General features: G+C 38.0%; 1 protein-coding gene across 2 annotated transcripts in view; it reads left to right on the top strand.

The window, feature by feature from the left end:
- The window catches only part of ZCRB1 (zinc finger CCHC-type and RNA binding motif containing 1), a 34,354-nt gene that overhangs the window by 13,910 nt on the left and 2,944 nt on the right, over window positions 1-17,500 (top strand). For both annotated transcript variants that reach the window (XM_053716729.1, XM_053716730.1), the window contains 4 exons: window positions 987-1,098; window positions 1,185-1,292; window positions 11,370-11,482; window positions 11,568-11,646. In XM_053716729.1, the coding sequence (XP_053572704.1) occupies window positions 987-1,098; window positions 1,185-1,292; window positions 11,370-11,482; window positions 11,568-11,646 (412 nt within the window). The remainder of the gene's footprint in view (window positions 1-986; window positions 1,099-1,184; window positions 1,293-11,369; window positions 11,483-11,567; window positions 11,647-17,500) is intronic.

Raw genomic sequence — 17,500 nt, 5'->3', positions numbered from 1 at the left:
TTGAAATATTCTGGCTCGAATGTTACATCATCTTCATTTAACTTCTTTTGGTAGTTAGAGGTGCTTAAAGGGACATGAAACACAAATTCCTTAATTGCATGATTCAGACAGAGAATACAATTTTAACCCCTTAATGACCACAATGTACCCTGTATGTCACTGGTCGTTAAGGGTTTTTTCAGGACATAATAGCACAAGTCTAGCAAGAACACGCTATTAATGCCCTCCCTCCAGAAGGCTTTGTGGAATAGAGCAGTCTCAACGCTGGTGGCAAGACCGCGCTATAAAACAATCAAGTCCCAAAAAAAGGCCAGCGACATACAGGGTACGTCGCTGAGGGACATGAAACCCAAATTTTTTCTTTCATGATTTAGAAAGAGCATGCAGTTTTAAACAACTTTCTAATTTACTTCTATTATCTAATTTGCTTCATTCTCTTGATATTCTTAGCTGAAAAGCATATCTAGATAGGCTCAGTAGCTGCTGATTGGTTGCTGCACATAGATGCCTCGTGTGATTGGCTCTCCCATGTGCATTGCTCTTTCTTCAACAAAGAATATCTAAAAAAATGAAGCAAATTAGATAATATAAGTAAATAGTAAAGTTGTTTAAAATTGTATTCTCAACCTGAATCATGAAAGAAAAAAATTGGGTTTAGTGTCCATTTAAGTAATATTCCAATTTACTTCTATTATCTAATTTGTTTCTTCATATCCCTATTGAAGAAATAGCAATGCACATGGGTGAGCCAATCACACAATGCATCTATGTGCAGCCACCAATCAGAAGCTACTTCTAGCCTATTTAGATATGCTTTTCAACCAAGGCTATCAAGAGAATGAAGCAAATTAGATAATAGAAGTAAATTGGAAAGTTGTTTAAAATTGCACGCTCTTTCTAAATCATGAAATAAAGAAATTGGGTTTCATGTCCCTTTAATTTGCAGTGTTTAATGCAGCACATTTTGCTTTTGTATTTTTTTTTAGAGTCACCATTTTAAAAGACAAAGATTCTCGAAAAAGTAAAGGAGTTGCATTTGTTTTATATCTTGACAAGGAGCCTGCACAGAACTGTGTACGAGCACTGAACAACAAACAAGTATGCTTTCAAAAGAAATGTTTTCTATTCTATGATCCTATAATCATCTACAAGGAACCTTAGTTTAATTTGCACTTTTCATGTAGCTATTTGGCAGGGTAATAAAAGCAAGCATTGCTGTAGACAATGGAAGAGCAGCTGAATTCATCCGGAGGCGTAATTACACTGACAAGTCCAGATGTTACGAATGTGGGGTGAGTAAATCAAATCTGTGTTTTTGTTTTTATTAAATAAATAAACATTGTGGCTTTATTAGCAGAGTTTGTGATGAAATTGCTGTTATGCATAATATATGCATATTAAAAAGACAATTCAGTGTCACTTACTTTGGATTTCAAATGAGCAGAATATTTTTTTTCTGACTTTTCAAAATGTTTTCCTTTTCCTTGCCCCTGTATCATGTGACTGCTATCAGCGAATCACAAACACATACACGTATACACTGTGAGGCACCAGCTCCTACTGAGCATGTACAAGAATTCAAAGTATCCATATAAAAAGATTGTGCACAATTTGATAATTGAGATAAGTTTTTTTTTTTTTTTTTTAAATTGCATCTAAATAATGTAAGTTTAATTTTGACTTTGCTATCCTTTTTTTTAATAATTTATATTTAGTTAAAAGTAACTTTATTAGAGACAAAATCATTTCATGATATGTATGTTTTATTAAAGGGATAGAAAGGTCAAAATTTAAATGTTCATGGTTGCATTTTACTTTTAAATAGAAGCATTTTTGTAATATGCTTACATTAGAAAAAATGATTACCGTTTTTCAGCAACATATGCGTATATGCTGTGCGGGCTCTGGTTACCAGGGATTTGGGGGGTAAGTACAGGGTAATCCGCGATGAGTTATGAAAGCATGATCCACACTTAAAGGGACATCACACCCAAACTTTTTATTAAAGGATTCAGATAGAGCATGCATTTTGAAACAACCTTGGAATTTACTTCCGTTATCAAACATGCTTCATTCTTCTGGTATAATTTATTGAAAGAGCAGCAATGCACTACTGGGAAGTAAATACACCAAGTGAACCAATGATAAGAGGCATATATGTCCAGCCACCAATCAGCAGCTAGCTCCCAGTAATGCTTAACGGCTATCTAGGTATTCTTTTTAACACAAGATACCAAGAGAACAAAACAAGCTAGACAATATAAGTAAAATGGAAAGTTGTTTAAAATTGCATTCTCTGTCTGAATCATAAAAGGGAAATCTTGGGTTTCATGCTCCTTTTAACTCCTTGTGTGGATGAGGACCAAGTGTCGTCATACACCATTAAAGGGACATGTAATTCACAAGTATGCTGATGCTATATAGCTCTGGCATCCTTTTTAAGGCACTTTTGATATGTAACTTGTGTTGAAAACAAGGCTGCTTTAGCTTTTTTTCAGCAAGATAGGCTCCATGTGAACGCACCAAGTGCAAATTTTTGAGTGTTGTGGATACTGATTTGTAAATACACTCTTTGCGTGGATCGTCCCTATTACTCAGCACATGAGTAAACTCAGAGATTGCTATCTGACACATGCATGTGATTCTGATCTTAAAGTAGCACAATTCAGCTTAATAGCAGCTGCTATATGATTAAAATGATTAACCTTTTATGTCCCTTTTTAATTTTCAGAGGTTTTGCAAACAGTGCTTTGTTATTGGCTCATCAATGATGGCTCCATTCTCAGCATATATTTCTAAGTGAGTGGTATTACTAGGTTATTGCTATTCAGTAGATGTTTGTATGGGATTATTTGTATCACTGGCAACTGAGAGGTAAAATAATACGGCTAGATTACGAGTTTTGCGGTATGAGTGAAAAAGCAGCGTTAAGGCTCTTTTTCACTACCGCTGGTATTACGAGTCTTGCAGGTTTATGTTTAAATCTTTTATTGGTTTTGAACATAAATAAAAAAGAAAACAAGTCAATAAAGCATATCAATATAAATAAAAACAGAAACATAGGTCCTGAAACCTCCACATATACCCAGAAGGTTAGAAGGCAGGCATTGATAACAGATTATGCTACATTTCCTTGGGTACCTCTGTTTTATATAAATTAAAAATCGACATCTGGGAGTTGCCCGGACTCCGCTCCACAATTTGTATGTAACCTTCGATACCGACTTATAATAAGCTGAACTGATAGCTTCTATAGTGGAGAAGTGAAAAAAAATCATGTCTATCCTCCCCTGCTACCTCCAGGACGCGGAGGTCATATTGTACTGCCAAGACTTTTAGTAAAGACAACTATTCAAGACCAAATATCTATAAGACAATATGCAGAAATATACGAAAGTAAAAAGAGAACAGAAGAAAAAGAGATAAGAAAAAAGAAAGAAAGAGGAGACCAAGAGAAGAGGTGGAACTGTATCTATCAATTTCTGGCCCATTGGTGTGTTATAAAGTTCCTCCCTAAGATGAGATACATGAGAAAGTTTAAATAAAGTGGGTAAAGGTGGGGTAGGGTAGAAAGGAAAGGAATAGAGTAGGAGTGAAATAGAATAGGGCACCCGGACTCCCCCCCCCCCCCTCCTGAACATTACGGTTTATAGATCCTATATCGCTGATGAATCTCTGCGGGGTTTATGCAACCAAATTCCCATTAAGTGTCCAGTAAAACCAGACTCTCTCAAACTGGGCCTGAGTATCTAGAATTTTAGAAGCAGATTCATACATACGGTATGTCATGTTCAATCTGTTCCTCACCTCCTTCATTTTCCAGTATTTTGCAATACTCATTCTAGTGACCGTACAAGCTATCTTAATAAATGTGTTTATCTGTTTGTTGTATTGTGGTAACAGTTCGTGTAGCAGGGCTTGTATCGGTTTTAGTTGTATTTGATCCTCTAAGATCACACTTAGGAGGGAGAGTCTTGCAGGTTTAGGTGTACCGCACACTTTTTTTGGCCATAACGCAACATAACTACCGCAGCTTTCCAAAAGTCCTTTTTCAATGGGACTTCCTTTGCGCCGGTATTACGAGTCTGCCTGGGAGGCCAAAAAGTGAGCGGTACACCCTATACCGTCAAGATCCATACTGTAAACAAAGTCAGTAGTTATGAGTTTTACGCTACAAAGCCGTAACATAAAACTCATAACTAAAGTGCTAAAAAGTACACTAACACCCATAAACTACCTATTAACCCCTAAACCGAGGAGCTCCCTCATCGCAAAAACTAAAATAAAATTATTAACCCCTAATCTGCCGATTCGGACATCGCCGCCACTATAATAAACATATTAACCCCTAAACCGCCGTACTCCCGCATCGCAAACACTAGTTAAATATTATGAACCCCTAATCTGCTGTCCCTAACATCGCCGCAACCTACATTACTGTTATTAACCCCTAATCTGCTGCCCCAAAATCGCCGCCACTATACTAAAGTTATTAACCTCTAAACCTAACCCTAAATCTTACCCTAACACCCCTAACTTCAATGTAATTAAAATAAATTTAAATAAAACCTACTATTAATAACTAAATAATTCCTATTTAAAACTAAATACTTACCTGTAAAATAAATGTATAAAGTATAATGTAGCTACCACCTACATTATACTTATTAACCCCTAATCTGCCGCCCCCGACATCGCTGCCACCTACATTATATTTATTAATCCCTAATCTGCTGCCCCAATGTCGCCGCCACCTACCTACACTTATTAACCCCTAATCTTCCGCCCCAACGTCGCCGCCACTATACTAAAGTTATTAACCCCTAACCCTAATACCCACTAACTTTAATGTAATTAAAATAAATCTAAATAAACCCTACTATTAATAACTAAATAATTCTTATTTAAAACTAAATACTTACCTGTAAAATAAACCCTAAGCTAGCTACAATATAACTAATTGTTACGTTGCAGCTATCTTAGGTTTTATTTTTATTTCACAGCTACATTTGTATTTATTTTAACTAGGTAGACTAGTTAGTAAATAGTTATTAACTATTTACTAACTACCTAGTTAAGATAAATACAAATTTACCTGTAAAATAAAACCTAACCTGTTTTACACCAACACCTAACCTTACACTACAATTAAATAAATTACATTAATTAAATACAATTAACTAAATTACAAAAAAAACACTAAATTACACACAATAAAAAAGAAATTATTAAATATTTAAACAAATTACACCTAATCTATTAGCCCTATCAAAATAAAAAAGCCCCCCCAAAATTAAAAAAAACCCTAGCCTAAACTAAACTGCCAATAGTACTTAAAAGGGCCTTTTGCGGGGCATTGCCCCAAAGAAATCGGCTCTTTTACCTGTAAAAAAAAAATACAAACAACCCCCCCAACAGTAAAACCCACGACCCACACAACCAAACCCCCCAAATAAAAACCTACCTAAAAAAAAAACTAAGCTCCCCATTACCCTTAAAAGGGCATTTGGATGGGCATTGCCCTTAAAAGGGCATTTGGCTCTTTTTTTCTGCCCAAACCCTAAGCTAAAAATAAAACCCACCCAATAAACCCTTAAAAAAAAAAACTAACACTAACCCCGAAGATCCACTTACAGTTTTTAAGACCCGACATCCATCCTCAACGAAGTGGCAGAAGTCCTCAGGCACGCCGGCAGAAGTCTTCATCCAAGCGGGCCGAGGTCTTCATCCAAGCCGGCAGAAGTCTTCATCCAGACGGCATCTTCTATCTTCATCCATCCGGCGCAGAGCGGCTCCTTCTTCAAGACATCCGGCGCGGAGCATCCTCTTCTGATTGCATCAGCCAATAGGATTTTTTCACCTTTAATTCCGATTGGCTGATAGAATTCTTCATTTGAGAAGAGCCGTTGTAAGAAGAGGATGCTCCGCACCGGATGTCTTGAAGATGGAGCCGCTCCGTGCCATCTGGATGAAGACTTTTGCCAGCTTGGATGAAGACTTCGGCCCGCTTGGATGAAGACTTCTGCCGGCTTCGCTGAGGATGGATGTCGGGTCTTCAAAAACTGTAAGTGGATCTTTGGGGGTTAGTGTTAGGTTTTTTTTAAGGGTTTATTGGGTGTGTTTTATTTTTAGCTTAGGGTTTGGGCAGAAAAAGAGCTAAATGCCCTTTTAAGGGCAATGTCTATCCAAATGCCCTTTTCAGGGCAATGGGGAGCTTAGGTTTTTAGGTAGGTTTTTATTTGGGGGGTTTGGTTGTGTGGGTGGTGGGTTTTACTGTTGGGAGGGGGTGTTTGTATTTTTTTTTTTTTTTTTAAAGCCTTTTAAAAGCTATTGGCAGTTTAGTTTAGGCTAGGGTTTATTTTTTTATTTTTTTTGGGGGGGGGGCTTTTTTATTTTGATAGGGCTATTAGGTTAGGTGTAATTAGTTTAAATATTTGATCATTTCTTTTTTATTTTGTGTAATTTAGTGTTTGCTTGTTTTTGTAATTTAGTTAATTGTATTTAATAAATGTAATTTATTTAATTGTAGTGTAAGGTTAGGTTTTAGTGTAACTCCGGTTAGGTTTTATTTTACAGGTAAATTTGTATTTGTTTTAGCTAGGTAGTTATTAAATAGTTAATACCTATTTACTAACTAGTCTACCTAGTTAAAATAAATACAAACTTAGCTGTGAAATAAAAATAAAACCTAAGATAGCTACAATGTAACTATTAGTTATATTGTAGCTAGCTTAGGGTTTATTTTACAGGTAATTATTTAGTTTTCAATAGGAATTATTTAGATATTAATAGTAGGTTTTATTTAGATTTATTTTAATTACATTAAAGTTAGTGGGTATGAGGGTTAGGGGTTAATAACTTTAGTATAGTGGCGGCGACGTTGGGGGCGGAAGATTAGGGGTTAATAAGTGTAATGTAGGTGGTGGCAATGTCGGGGGAGGCAGATTAGGGGTTAATAAGTGTAGGTAGGTGGCGGCGACATTGGGGGCGGCAGATTAGGGGTTAATAAATATAATGTCCGTGGCGGCGATGTCGGTGGTGGCAGATTAGGGGTTAATAAATGTATGTAGGTGGCGGCGATGTTGGGGCGGCAGATTAGGGGTTAATAAGTGTGATGTAAGTGGCGGCTATGTCAGGGGCAGCAGATTAGGGGTGTTTAGACTCGGGGTTTGTGTTAGGTGTAAACATAACTTTTCTTTCCCCTTGGGAATCAATGGGGCTGCGTTACGGAGCTTTACGCTCCTTTATTGCAGGTGTTAGGCTTTTTTTTTAGCCGGCTCTCCCCATTAATGTCTATGGGGAAATCGTGCATGAGCACGTAAAACCAGCTCAAAGCAGAGTTGGTACTGGAGAGCGGTATGGAGCTCAATTTTGCTCAACGCTCACATATTGCCTGGTTTATGAAAACCTGTAATAGCAGCGCTATAGGGAGGTGAGCAGTGGAAATAACTTGCACCGAGCCGCTCTTAACGCAAAACTCGTAATCTAGCTGATAGATAGTTGGTTTGCATATTTTCATTTGAAAGATTTTGTTTGCTGTATATTCAAGGATCTAGAACTAAAGATTGGTGATATTCAAGGTTCCAAATGCCAAACAAACATGCTCCACACCAATTAAGCACAGTTTGTTTGGATGCCTTTTTGGGTAAAAATACAATCTGGACATATTCATAAAACATTAAATGTTCATTTGAAATTTTTTGGAAATAGAAAGCAGATGTCTTCTTTAGTTCTAAAACATCATGGCTATTGATAAGAAAAAAAATATGTAATGGTGTGACTTGGGAACAATATTTTCATCATGTTTTTATATAAACAGATTGTTTTAAAATATGTTACAATTTTAAGGATTCCTCACACGTTAGGATGAAGCACAAATATTGTCTGCATACAGAAAGGGAAGCGCTCTACCAGGAACGAACAAGAGCTCAGTAGCTTGTTCTATGGTGAGTTACCACACAGGAGCAGCCTCTTCTTGCCCAATTGTGCTTTTCACAGAGAACTTTCCGGAAGTATATAAGTGTGATCCTGCCTAGTAAGGTCAGTCCAGCCTTGTAAATAACAGGCAATTCTATTCTAAACAAGGAACATGACAACCCCAGACAATCATTTCAGCCTTCTTTGGGGCTTGTCAGTGAGGTGCAGCTATATACCTCTAAGCACATTGGGCAAGAAGTCCACATCTGGTTTCCCTTATCACGCTTAGAGAGACTTCCCCTATAATACAAATGTATGTAGAAAGAGAAGCGCTCTACCAGAAATGAACAACAGTTTAGTAGCTTGTTCTATAGTGAGTTACCACCCGGGAGCAGCCTCTTTTAGCCTAATTTGTGCTTTTCACAGAGGAGAACTTTCCCGAAGTATATCAGTCTGATGTCGCCTAGTAAGATCAGTCCAGCCCCCCAGTCCACAAAAATCGATAGCATTTGATTATGAAGGATGCAATGATGATTATGTAAACACATTTTTGCTCATTGTCATATGAGACCCTGCTGACTAAAGTGTCATGCAGTGGTAGATTTCAGCCAGTATAGGACAATCTAAAGCTTAACTTTTTTTCTGAAGTTTGACAGTGTGATTATGCAAGTGCTAAGCATAAGAAAATTTGTAGCAGCTTAATTTTCTAATACAAGTGTAATTTTGTTTTGATTTCCCTGCTCCAAAGCACAAAAGGGCCATTGCAAAACAATCACAACCCTATTCATATGGATATGGTATGAATATGTATTGTTTTTCAAAATGAGAAGAAGAAATATAATATACTGTCCACTGCAAAGCCATCACCAAAAGGTGGTGTAGAACTGATTTTACACAGTTAAGTTTACATGATTCCCCAAAATTTTCTTTCATGATTGAGATAGAGCATACAATTTGATGAAACGTTTGTTTACTTGTGTTATCAATTTTGTTTTATTCTCTTGTTTTCATTTGTTGAAGAAGCAGCAATGCACTACTGGGAGCTAGCCGAACACATCAGGTGAACCATGGACAAGAGGCATATATGTGCAGCCATCAATCAACAGCTAGCTTCCAGTAATGCATTTCTGCTCCTGAGCCTACCTAGGTATGCTTTTCAACAAAGGAGAGAACAAAGCAAATGAGATAATATAGTAAGTTGGGAAGTTGTTTGAAATAGCATGTTTTATAGGAATCATGGAAGTTTGATTTGACTTTTCTGTCCCTTTAATTATAGTTTTTACACGTTTACTAAAAATTAGACACCACGATTAATTTCTAATCTTTACTCTATAACTAAATATAAATATATAAATTTGTGTTAGAAGAAAAATGACGGAGGGGACGCAGCTGCTGGGAGCTAGTATATGGTGACCCACCAGTTCATAGATAAATACTGGTATGGCCTTGAATATAACAGTATTGTGGTGCAGACCCTTGAAATAAATTATATGGATTTAAGAGAGAGAAGGAATCCTGAACAAAGTATATCAGGATGAAAGACAGGGAATTCAACACTCTTTTCAAAAAATGTTTTATTTAGCTCATCAAAGTAAAATATAATTTGGATACTCCTTATTTTACTTTGATGAGCTAAATAAAACATTTTTTGAAAAGAGTGCTGAATTCCCTGTCTTTCATCCTGATATACTTTGTTCAGGATTCCTTCTCTCTCTTAAATCCATATAATATAAATTTGTGTGCTGGTTTATGAGAAATTTGTAAAACTACTGCTTGTTTGAGCAGACCTAGCCAGCTCCAGAAAGAATGTTTAATACAGAAAATGCTACTGCCGATGTATTAATGTAAAACTGCAACCTTCTTGTTTTTAACATGTAAGAATGTCCCTTTAACAGGGATAATTTGTTTGCTACACCATCTTTAAACAATTGTGCTAGTTATTTATGTACATGTTCTATGTTTTAATGTTGCATCTAGTATTTAAGAATGCTATTTGCAAGAATAAAAAAAAAATACAAAAAGATGAGCATTAGTTAAAGGGCGACGATACCCACATGTTTTAACACTTGAAAGTGATGCAGCATAGCTGTAAAAAGCTGACTAGAAAATATCACCTGAACATCTCTATGTAAAAAAGAAAGATATTTTACCTCAATGTATTCACAACCCATTGTAAAGGACTTTAAGCAGCAAATCAGTATGTCTGTCCCGGAACATCTCATGAGATCACAGTAAAAAAGTTCATGACCTCCTCAGCACTGCTGATGCTGATTGGCTGCAGCTCATTTCTTCATTTTTTTTAAAATGTTTTACCTGCAGCTGGACAGCAACTGAAGTATAACTTTTGAGCTGAGAAAATTGTGAGGTAAAATATCTTCCTTTTTTACATAGAGATGCTCAGGTGATATTTTTCTGTCAGCTTTTTACAGAGTATTATGTCCATTTAAAGGACCATTAGATACAGTAGAATTGCATAACTAACAAGTGCATGATAAAAAGACAATGCAATAGAATTTACTCTGATTTTTTTTTTTTTAAAGAGCTACTAGAGCTACAGATTTTTTCTGACAAATTTCAAAATTTACATCATTTTGCTGTTCCCTCAATATCATGTTACAGCCATCAGCCAATCACAGACTCTATAGGTATGCACTGTGAATTCTTGCACATGCTCAGTAGGAGCAGGTGCTTCAGATAGTGTGTATGTAAAAATACTGTGTACAATTTGATAATGGAAGTAGTTGGAAAATCTCTTAAAACTGCATGCTCTATCTGAATCATGAAAGTTTAATTTTGACTTTAGTGTCCCTTTAAGCTAATAAATATTTTGAGAAAAGAGCAGTGTATTAAAACAGTTTTTTTTTTTGTTTTTTTTTTATTACAACACAATTTTGTCAAATGTTATCCAGATTTATAAAACTGTTGCAGTACAGTAAAAGTTCTCCCTGTTTTCTTTTCTGTTATAGGTGATAAGTAAAAATAGTCTACAAACCTTTCCAGCTACATGGGAGAGTTATTTTTAAACGACACAACACTCACATTTTTTCTTTCACAATTCAGTGAGAATATATCATTTTTAACAACTTTTCAATTTACTTCTATTATCAGTTTTGCTTCATTTTATTGCTATCCTTTATTGAAGGAGCAGCAATTCACTACTGGAAGCTAACTGAACACATTGGTAAACCAATGATAATAGGTATAGATGTGCAGCCACCAATTAGCAGCTAGCTCCAAGTTCCTGAGCCTTCCTAGGCGTGCTTTTCAACAAAAGATACAAAGGGAACAAAGTAAATTAGATAAGAAAAAAAATTGGAAAGTTGTTTAAAATGGTATGCTCTATCTGAATCATGAAATATTTTTTTTGTGTTTCGTTTCCCTTTAAACATTGCTTCATGAATACTGTGTATATCCTACAATTGTTGTTCTGATGCTAAATGTATATTCTAAAGGACACCGGTCATCTAAGTTATGCCTGTCCTAAAAACATGTTGGGTGAACGGGTACCACCACAGAAAAAAGAAAAGAAGAGAAGAAAGAAATCTATGGAACAGGAGGAAGAAATGTAAGGATTGTAGCTGTTATTGTTTCTAGATATTTTGTGTATAGATATTAATGAAGTTAAGTCTAATAAAAATACTCTTTTTCAGCCCAGAGGAGGAACACAGTGAAGAAGAAGAAGGTGAAGACCCAGCCCTTGATAGCCTGAGTCAAGCCATAGCTTTTCAGGTATAAGCAAGAAATATGTTTCCTTGTCTAATAAGGGCCATAATGTTATCATTTTTGTTTTTATATTTGCTCACAGGGCTTTTGATTTGGTTTTATTAAAACAGTATACGTTGCATATAAACACAGACCAAAAAAATGTGCATGGGATCCACACAGATAACAAAGAATTGCCACCACAGACCTTAGGTTGGACAACCCTGCATTGTAACAACATCTTTATTTATAAGCCTAAAACTTTTAAATAAAGTTTGTATTTCGAGAGTATTGTCTCTGCTTATATAGAGCACAATGTGACCCAGACTGATGTGCAATTGATGAAAGAAGTGATGGTGGAACAAGTTTACGTTTTAACACCTGGTTTATTAAGTTTAAGTACTCATTGTAATATCAGCCCGCAGCAGCTATACACCAGACTTTAATGATCCTCAAAGGTGCCGTGATTCATTCTTTCTATGATAAGAAGTAAAAGCTTCACTGCATGGTGGGCTTTTAATCCTATTAAAAGTATTGTTTTGTATGAATAACAGAGATGAGTTAAAACGGTTTACTTTGATATTGAAACAAAAAGGAAATGTATTTTTGTGTAGTTATGCTCAGATAAATTGTTGGTGGACAGAAGCACACACCATAAGCTTAAAGGGACATTGTACACTAGATTTTTCTGTGCATAAATACATTTTATAGATGACCCATTTATATAGCCAATCTGGGAGTGTTTTTGTAACAATGTATAGTTTTGCTATTTTTTTTAATAACGTGCTGATTTTCAGATTCCTAACCAAGCCCCAAACTATCAGATGTAGACCCAAGTCTGCTGCTCCTGTTTGTGTAATGGGTCTTTTTCATATGTAGGGGAGGGGGAGTGTCTACCTTCCTGCTTTCTCAGCCCCTTTCAGGGGGTATCCCAGCCTAACCTCATCAACAATGCTCAGCTGGGAGCTTCTAAGTACATTTTTAAAAGGTTTTATACTGGATTTTTAAAACCGTATCTGTGCATATTATTTTTATAGTAGTGTCTATTACATGCAGTTAAATGAAAACTGGTGCCTTAAATACCTAGGTATTTAAGCACAGTATAATCCATTTGTCATGAAAAAATAACACCTGTCATGTAGATGCAACAATGAAACAATAAATTGACTGTTGTGTTTTTTTTAGGTTTTTTTTTTTTATGGAAAAGAGCATTGTTTATAAGCTGTTATGATGCAGTTTTTTTTCAGTAGTGTTTTCTCTCACTTTTTTCTTTTTTCCCGGTGGGGTGCTTCTCATTTCTTGCAGGTGAAGCATTATAAATTGACTGGCACTATAGTAAAGCAGGTTTTTAGATTAGTTTCTTATATATCACCGAGTTTACCTTTTTGTTGTTATTATGGTTATTTGTACATTTTGGCATGCAAACAATCATTTGGAATAGACTGTAATTCACCAATGTCCTTAAATAGTAGAAAAAATAATAATAAATACATTTCTCCAACATTGGTGTGTCCGGTCCACGGCGTCATCCTTACTTGTGGGAATATCTCTTCCCCAACAGGAAATGGCAAAGAGTCCCAGCAAAGATGGCCATATAGTCCCTCCTAGGCTCCGCCCACCCCAGTCATTCTCTTTGCCGTTGCACAGGCAACATCTCCACGGAGATGGTTAAGAGTATGTGGTGTTTAGTTGTAGTTTTTTATTCTACTATCAAGAGTTTGTTATTTTAAAATAGTGCTGGTATGTACTATTTACTCTGAAACAGAAAAGGATGAAGATTTCTGTTTGTGAGAGGAAGATGATTTTAGCAGACAGTAACTAAAATCGATTGCTGTTTCCACATAGGACTGTTGAGATGAAGTAACTTCAGTTGGGGGAAACAGTTAGCAGACTTTTCTGCTTAAGGTATGACTAGCCGTATTTCTAACAAGACTGTGTAATGCTGGAAGGCTGTCATTTCCCCTCATGGGGACCGGTAAGCCATTTTCTTAGTTTCAAACAGAATAACAGGCTTAATATGGGCTATAAAACTGGTAGACACTTTTATGGGCTAAATCGATTGCTTTATTTGGACATTTTATTCATGTTTATGCTGATAATTCACACTTATAAACTTGGGGAACGTTTTTTAACGGCAGGCACTGTGTTAGACACCTTTTCCAGTCAGGGAGGGCCTTCCCAGTTGTAGGCTGAGCCTCATTTTCGCGCCATTACTGCGCAGTTGTTTTTGAGAGCAAGACATGCAGATGCATGTGTGAGGACCAGAAATTTGTTGGAAAAGTTTCTAGAAGGCGTCATTTGGTATCGTATTCCCCTCTGGGCTTGGTAAAGTCACAGCAAAGGCTGTAGCTGGGACTGTATAGGGGTTAAATTTGTAAACGGCTACGGTTCCGTTATTTTAAGGGTTAAAGCTCTGAAAATTGGTATGCAATACTCTTAAGGCTTTAAGACACTGTGGTGAAATTTTGGTAAATTTTGAACAATTCCTTCATACTTTTTCACATATTCAGTAATAAAGTGTGCTCTGTTTAAAATTTAAAGAGACAGTAACGGTTTTGTTTTAAAACGTTTTTTGTGCTTTATTGACAAGTTTAAGCCTGTTTAACATGTTGTGCCTTCGGATAAGCTATGTTCTATATGTGTGAAAGCCAATGTGTCTCCCCACTCAAAATTGTGTGATAATTGTGCCATAGCGTCCAAACAAAGTAAGGACAGTACTGCCACAGATAATGAAATTGCCCAAGATGATTCCTCAGATGAGGGGAGTAGACATGATACTACATCATCCCCTACTGTGTCTACACCAGTTTTGCCCACGCAGGAGGCCCCTAGTACATCTAGCGCGCCAATGCTTATTACCGTGCAACAATTGACGGCTGTAATGGATAACTCCATAGCAAATATTTTATCCAAAATGCCTGCATATCAGAGAAAGCGCGATTGCTCTGTTTTAAACACTGAAGAGCAGGAGATCGCTGATGATAATTGTTCTGTCATACCCTCACACCAATCGAAGTGGCCATGAGGGATGTTTTGTCAGATGGGGAAATTTCAGATTCAGGAAAAATTTCTCAACAAGCTGAACCTGATGTTGTGACATTTAAATTTAAATTAGAACATCTCCGTGCACTGCTTAAGGAGGTGTTATCTACTCTGGATGATTGTGACAACTTGGTCATTCCAGAGAAATTATGCAAGATGGATAAGTTTCTAGAGGTTCCGGTGCACCCCGACGCTTTTCCTATACCCAAGCGGGTGGCGGACATAGTGAATAAGGAGTGGGAGAAGCCCGGCATACCTTTTGTTCCCCCACCTATATTTAAGAAATTATTTCCTATGGTCGACCCCAGAAAGGACTTATGGCAGACAGTCCCTAAGGTCGAGGGGGCAGTTTCTACTCTAAACAAGCGCACTACTATCCCTATCGAGGATAGTTGTGCTTTCAAAGATCCTATGGATAAAAAATTGGAAGGTTTGCTTAAAAAGATTTTTGTACAGCAGGGTTACCTTCTACAACCCATTTCGTGCATTGTTCCTGTCACTACAGCAGCGTGGTTCTGGTTCGAGGAACTAGAAAATTTGCTCAGTAGAGAGACTCCGTATGAGGAGGTTATGGACAGAGTTCACGCACTTAAGTTGGCTAACTCTTTTATTTTAGATGCCGCTTTTCAATTAGCTAGATTAGCGGCGAAAAATTCAGGGTTTGCAATTGTGGCGCGCAGAGCGCTTTGGCTAAAGTCTTGGTCAGCGGATGTATCATCCAAGACAAAATTGCTTAACATCCCTTTCAAAGGTAAAACTCTCTTTGGGCCAGAATTGAAAGAGATTATCTCAGACATTACTGGGGGAAAGGGCCACGCCCTTCCACAAGATAGGCCTTTCAAGGCCAAGAATAAGTCTAATTTTCGTTCCTTTCGCAATTTCAGGAACGGACCGGCCTCTAATTCTGCATCCTCTAAGCAAGAGGGTAATGCCTCACAGCCCAAACCAGCCTGGAAACCTATGCAAGGCTGGAACAAGGGTAAGCAGGCCAAGAAGCCTGCTGCTGCTAACAAAACAGCATGAAGGAGTAGCCCCCGATCCGGGACCGGATCTAGTAGGGGGCAGACTCTCTCTCTTTGCTCAGGCTTGGGCAAGAGATGTTCAGGATCCCTGGGCACTAGAAATAGTTTCTCAGGGCTATCTTCTGGAATTCAAGGAACTACCCCCAAGGGGAAGGTTCCACATGTCTCACTTATCCTTAAACCAAATAAGGAGACAGGCATTCTTACATTGTGTAGAAGACCTGTTAAAGATGGGAGTAATACACCCTGTTCCAATGAAGGAACAAGGAATGGGATTTTACTCAAATCTGTTCGTAGTTCCCAAAAAAGAGGGAAACTTCAGACCAATTCTGGATTTAAAGATCCAAAACAAATTTCTCAGGGTACCATCGTTCAAAATGGAAACCATTCGAACGATTCTACCCACTATCCAGGAAGGTCAATTTATGACTACCGTGGATCTAAAGGATGCGCACCTACATATTCCTATCCACAAAGAACATCATCAGTTCCTAAGGTTCGCCTTTCTGGACAAACATTACCAGTTTGTGGCCCTCCCATTCGGGTTAGCCACTGCTCCAAGGATTTTCACAAAGGTACTCGGGTCCCTTCTAGCGGTTCTAAGATCGAGGGGCATTGCAGTAGTACCGTACTTGGACGACATTCTAATACAAGCGTCGTCCCTTTCAAAAGCAAAGGCTCATACAGACATCGTTCTGGCCTTTCTCAGATCTCACGGATGGAAGGTGAACATAGAAAAGAGTTCTCTGTCTCCGTCAACAAGAGTTCCCTTCTTGGGAACAATAATAGATTCCTTAGAAATGAGGATTTTTCTGACAGATGTCAGAAAGTCAAAACTTCTAAGCGCTTGTCAAGTTCTTCACTCTGTTCCACGTCCTTCCATAGCTCAGTGCATGGAAGTGGTAGGGTTGATGGTTGCAGCAATGGACATAGTTCCTTTTGCACAAATTCATCTAAGACCATTACAACTGTGCATGCTCAAACAGTGGAATGGGGACTATACAGACTTGTCTCCAGTGATTCAAGTAGATCAGAAGACCAGAGAGTCACTCCGTTGGTGGCTGACTCTGGACCATCTATCCCAGGGAATGAGCTTCCGCAGACCAGAGTGGGTCATTGTCACGACCGACGCCAGTCTAGTGGGCTGGGGCGCGGTCTGGGAATCCCTGAAAGCTCAGGGACTATGGTCTCGGGAAGAGTCTCTTCTCCCGATAAACATTCTGGAACTAAGAGCGATATTCAATGCTCTCAGGGCTTGGCCTCAACTTGCAAAGACCAGATTCATAAGATTCCAATCAGACAACATGACGACTGTTGCGTATATAAATCATCAGGGGGGAACAAGGAGTTCCCTAGCGATGAAAGAAGTGACCAAAATAATACAATGGGCGGAGGATCACTCCTGCCATCTATCTGCGATCCACATCCCAGGTGTGGAAAACTGGGAAGCGGATTATCTGAGTCGTCAGACTTTCCATCCGGGGGAGTGGGAACTCCACCCGGAGATCTTTGCCCAGTTGACTCAATTATGGGGCATTCCAGACATGGATCTGATGGCGTCTCGTCAGAACTATAAGGTTCCTTGTTACGGGTCCAGATCCAGGGATCCCAAGGCGACTCTAGTGGATGCACTAGTAGCACCTTGGACTTTCAACCTAGCTTATGTGTTCCCACCGTTTCCTCTCATTCCCAGGCTGGTAGCCAGGATCAAACAGGAGAGGGCCTCGGTGATCTTGATAGCTCCTGCGTGGCCACGCAGGACTTGGTATGCAGACCTGGTGAATATGTCATCGGTTCCACCATGGAAGCTACCTTTG

Source organism: Bombina bombina, chromosome 6 (genome assembly GCF_027579735.1).
Source record: "Bombina bombina isolate aBomBom1 chromosome 6, aBomBom1.pri, whole genome shotgun sequence".
Classification (NCBI taxonomy): Eukaryota; Metazoa; Chordata; class Amphibia; order Anura; family Bombinatoridae; genus Bombina; species Bombina bombina.
The sequence above is the reverse complement of the archived record's forward strand: the minus strand, read 5'-3'. Positions and strand labels throughout refer to the sequence as shown.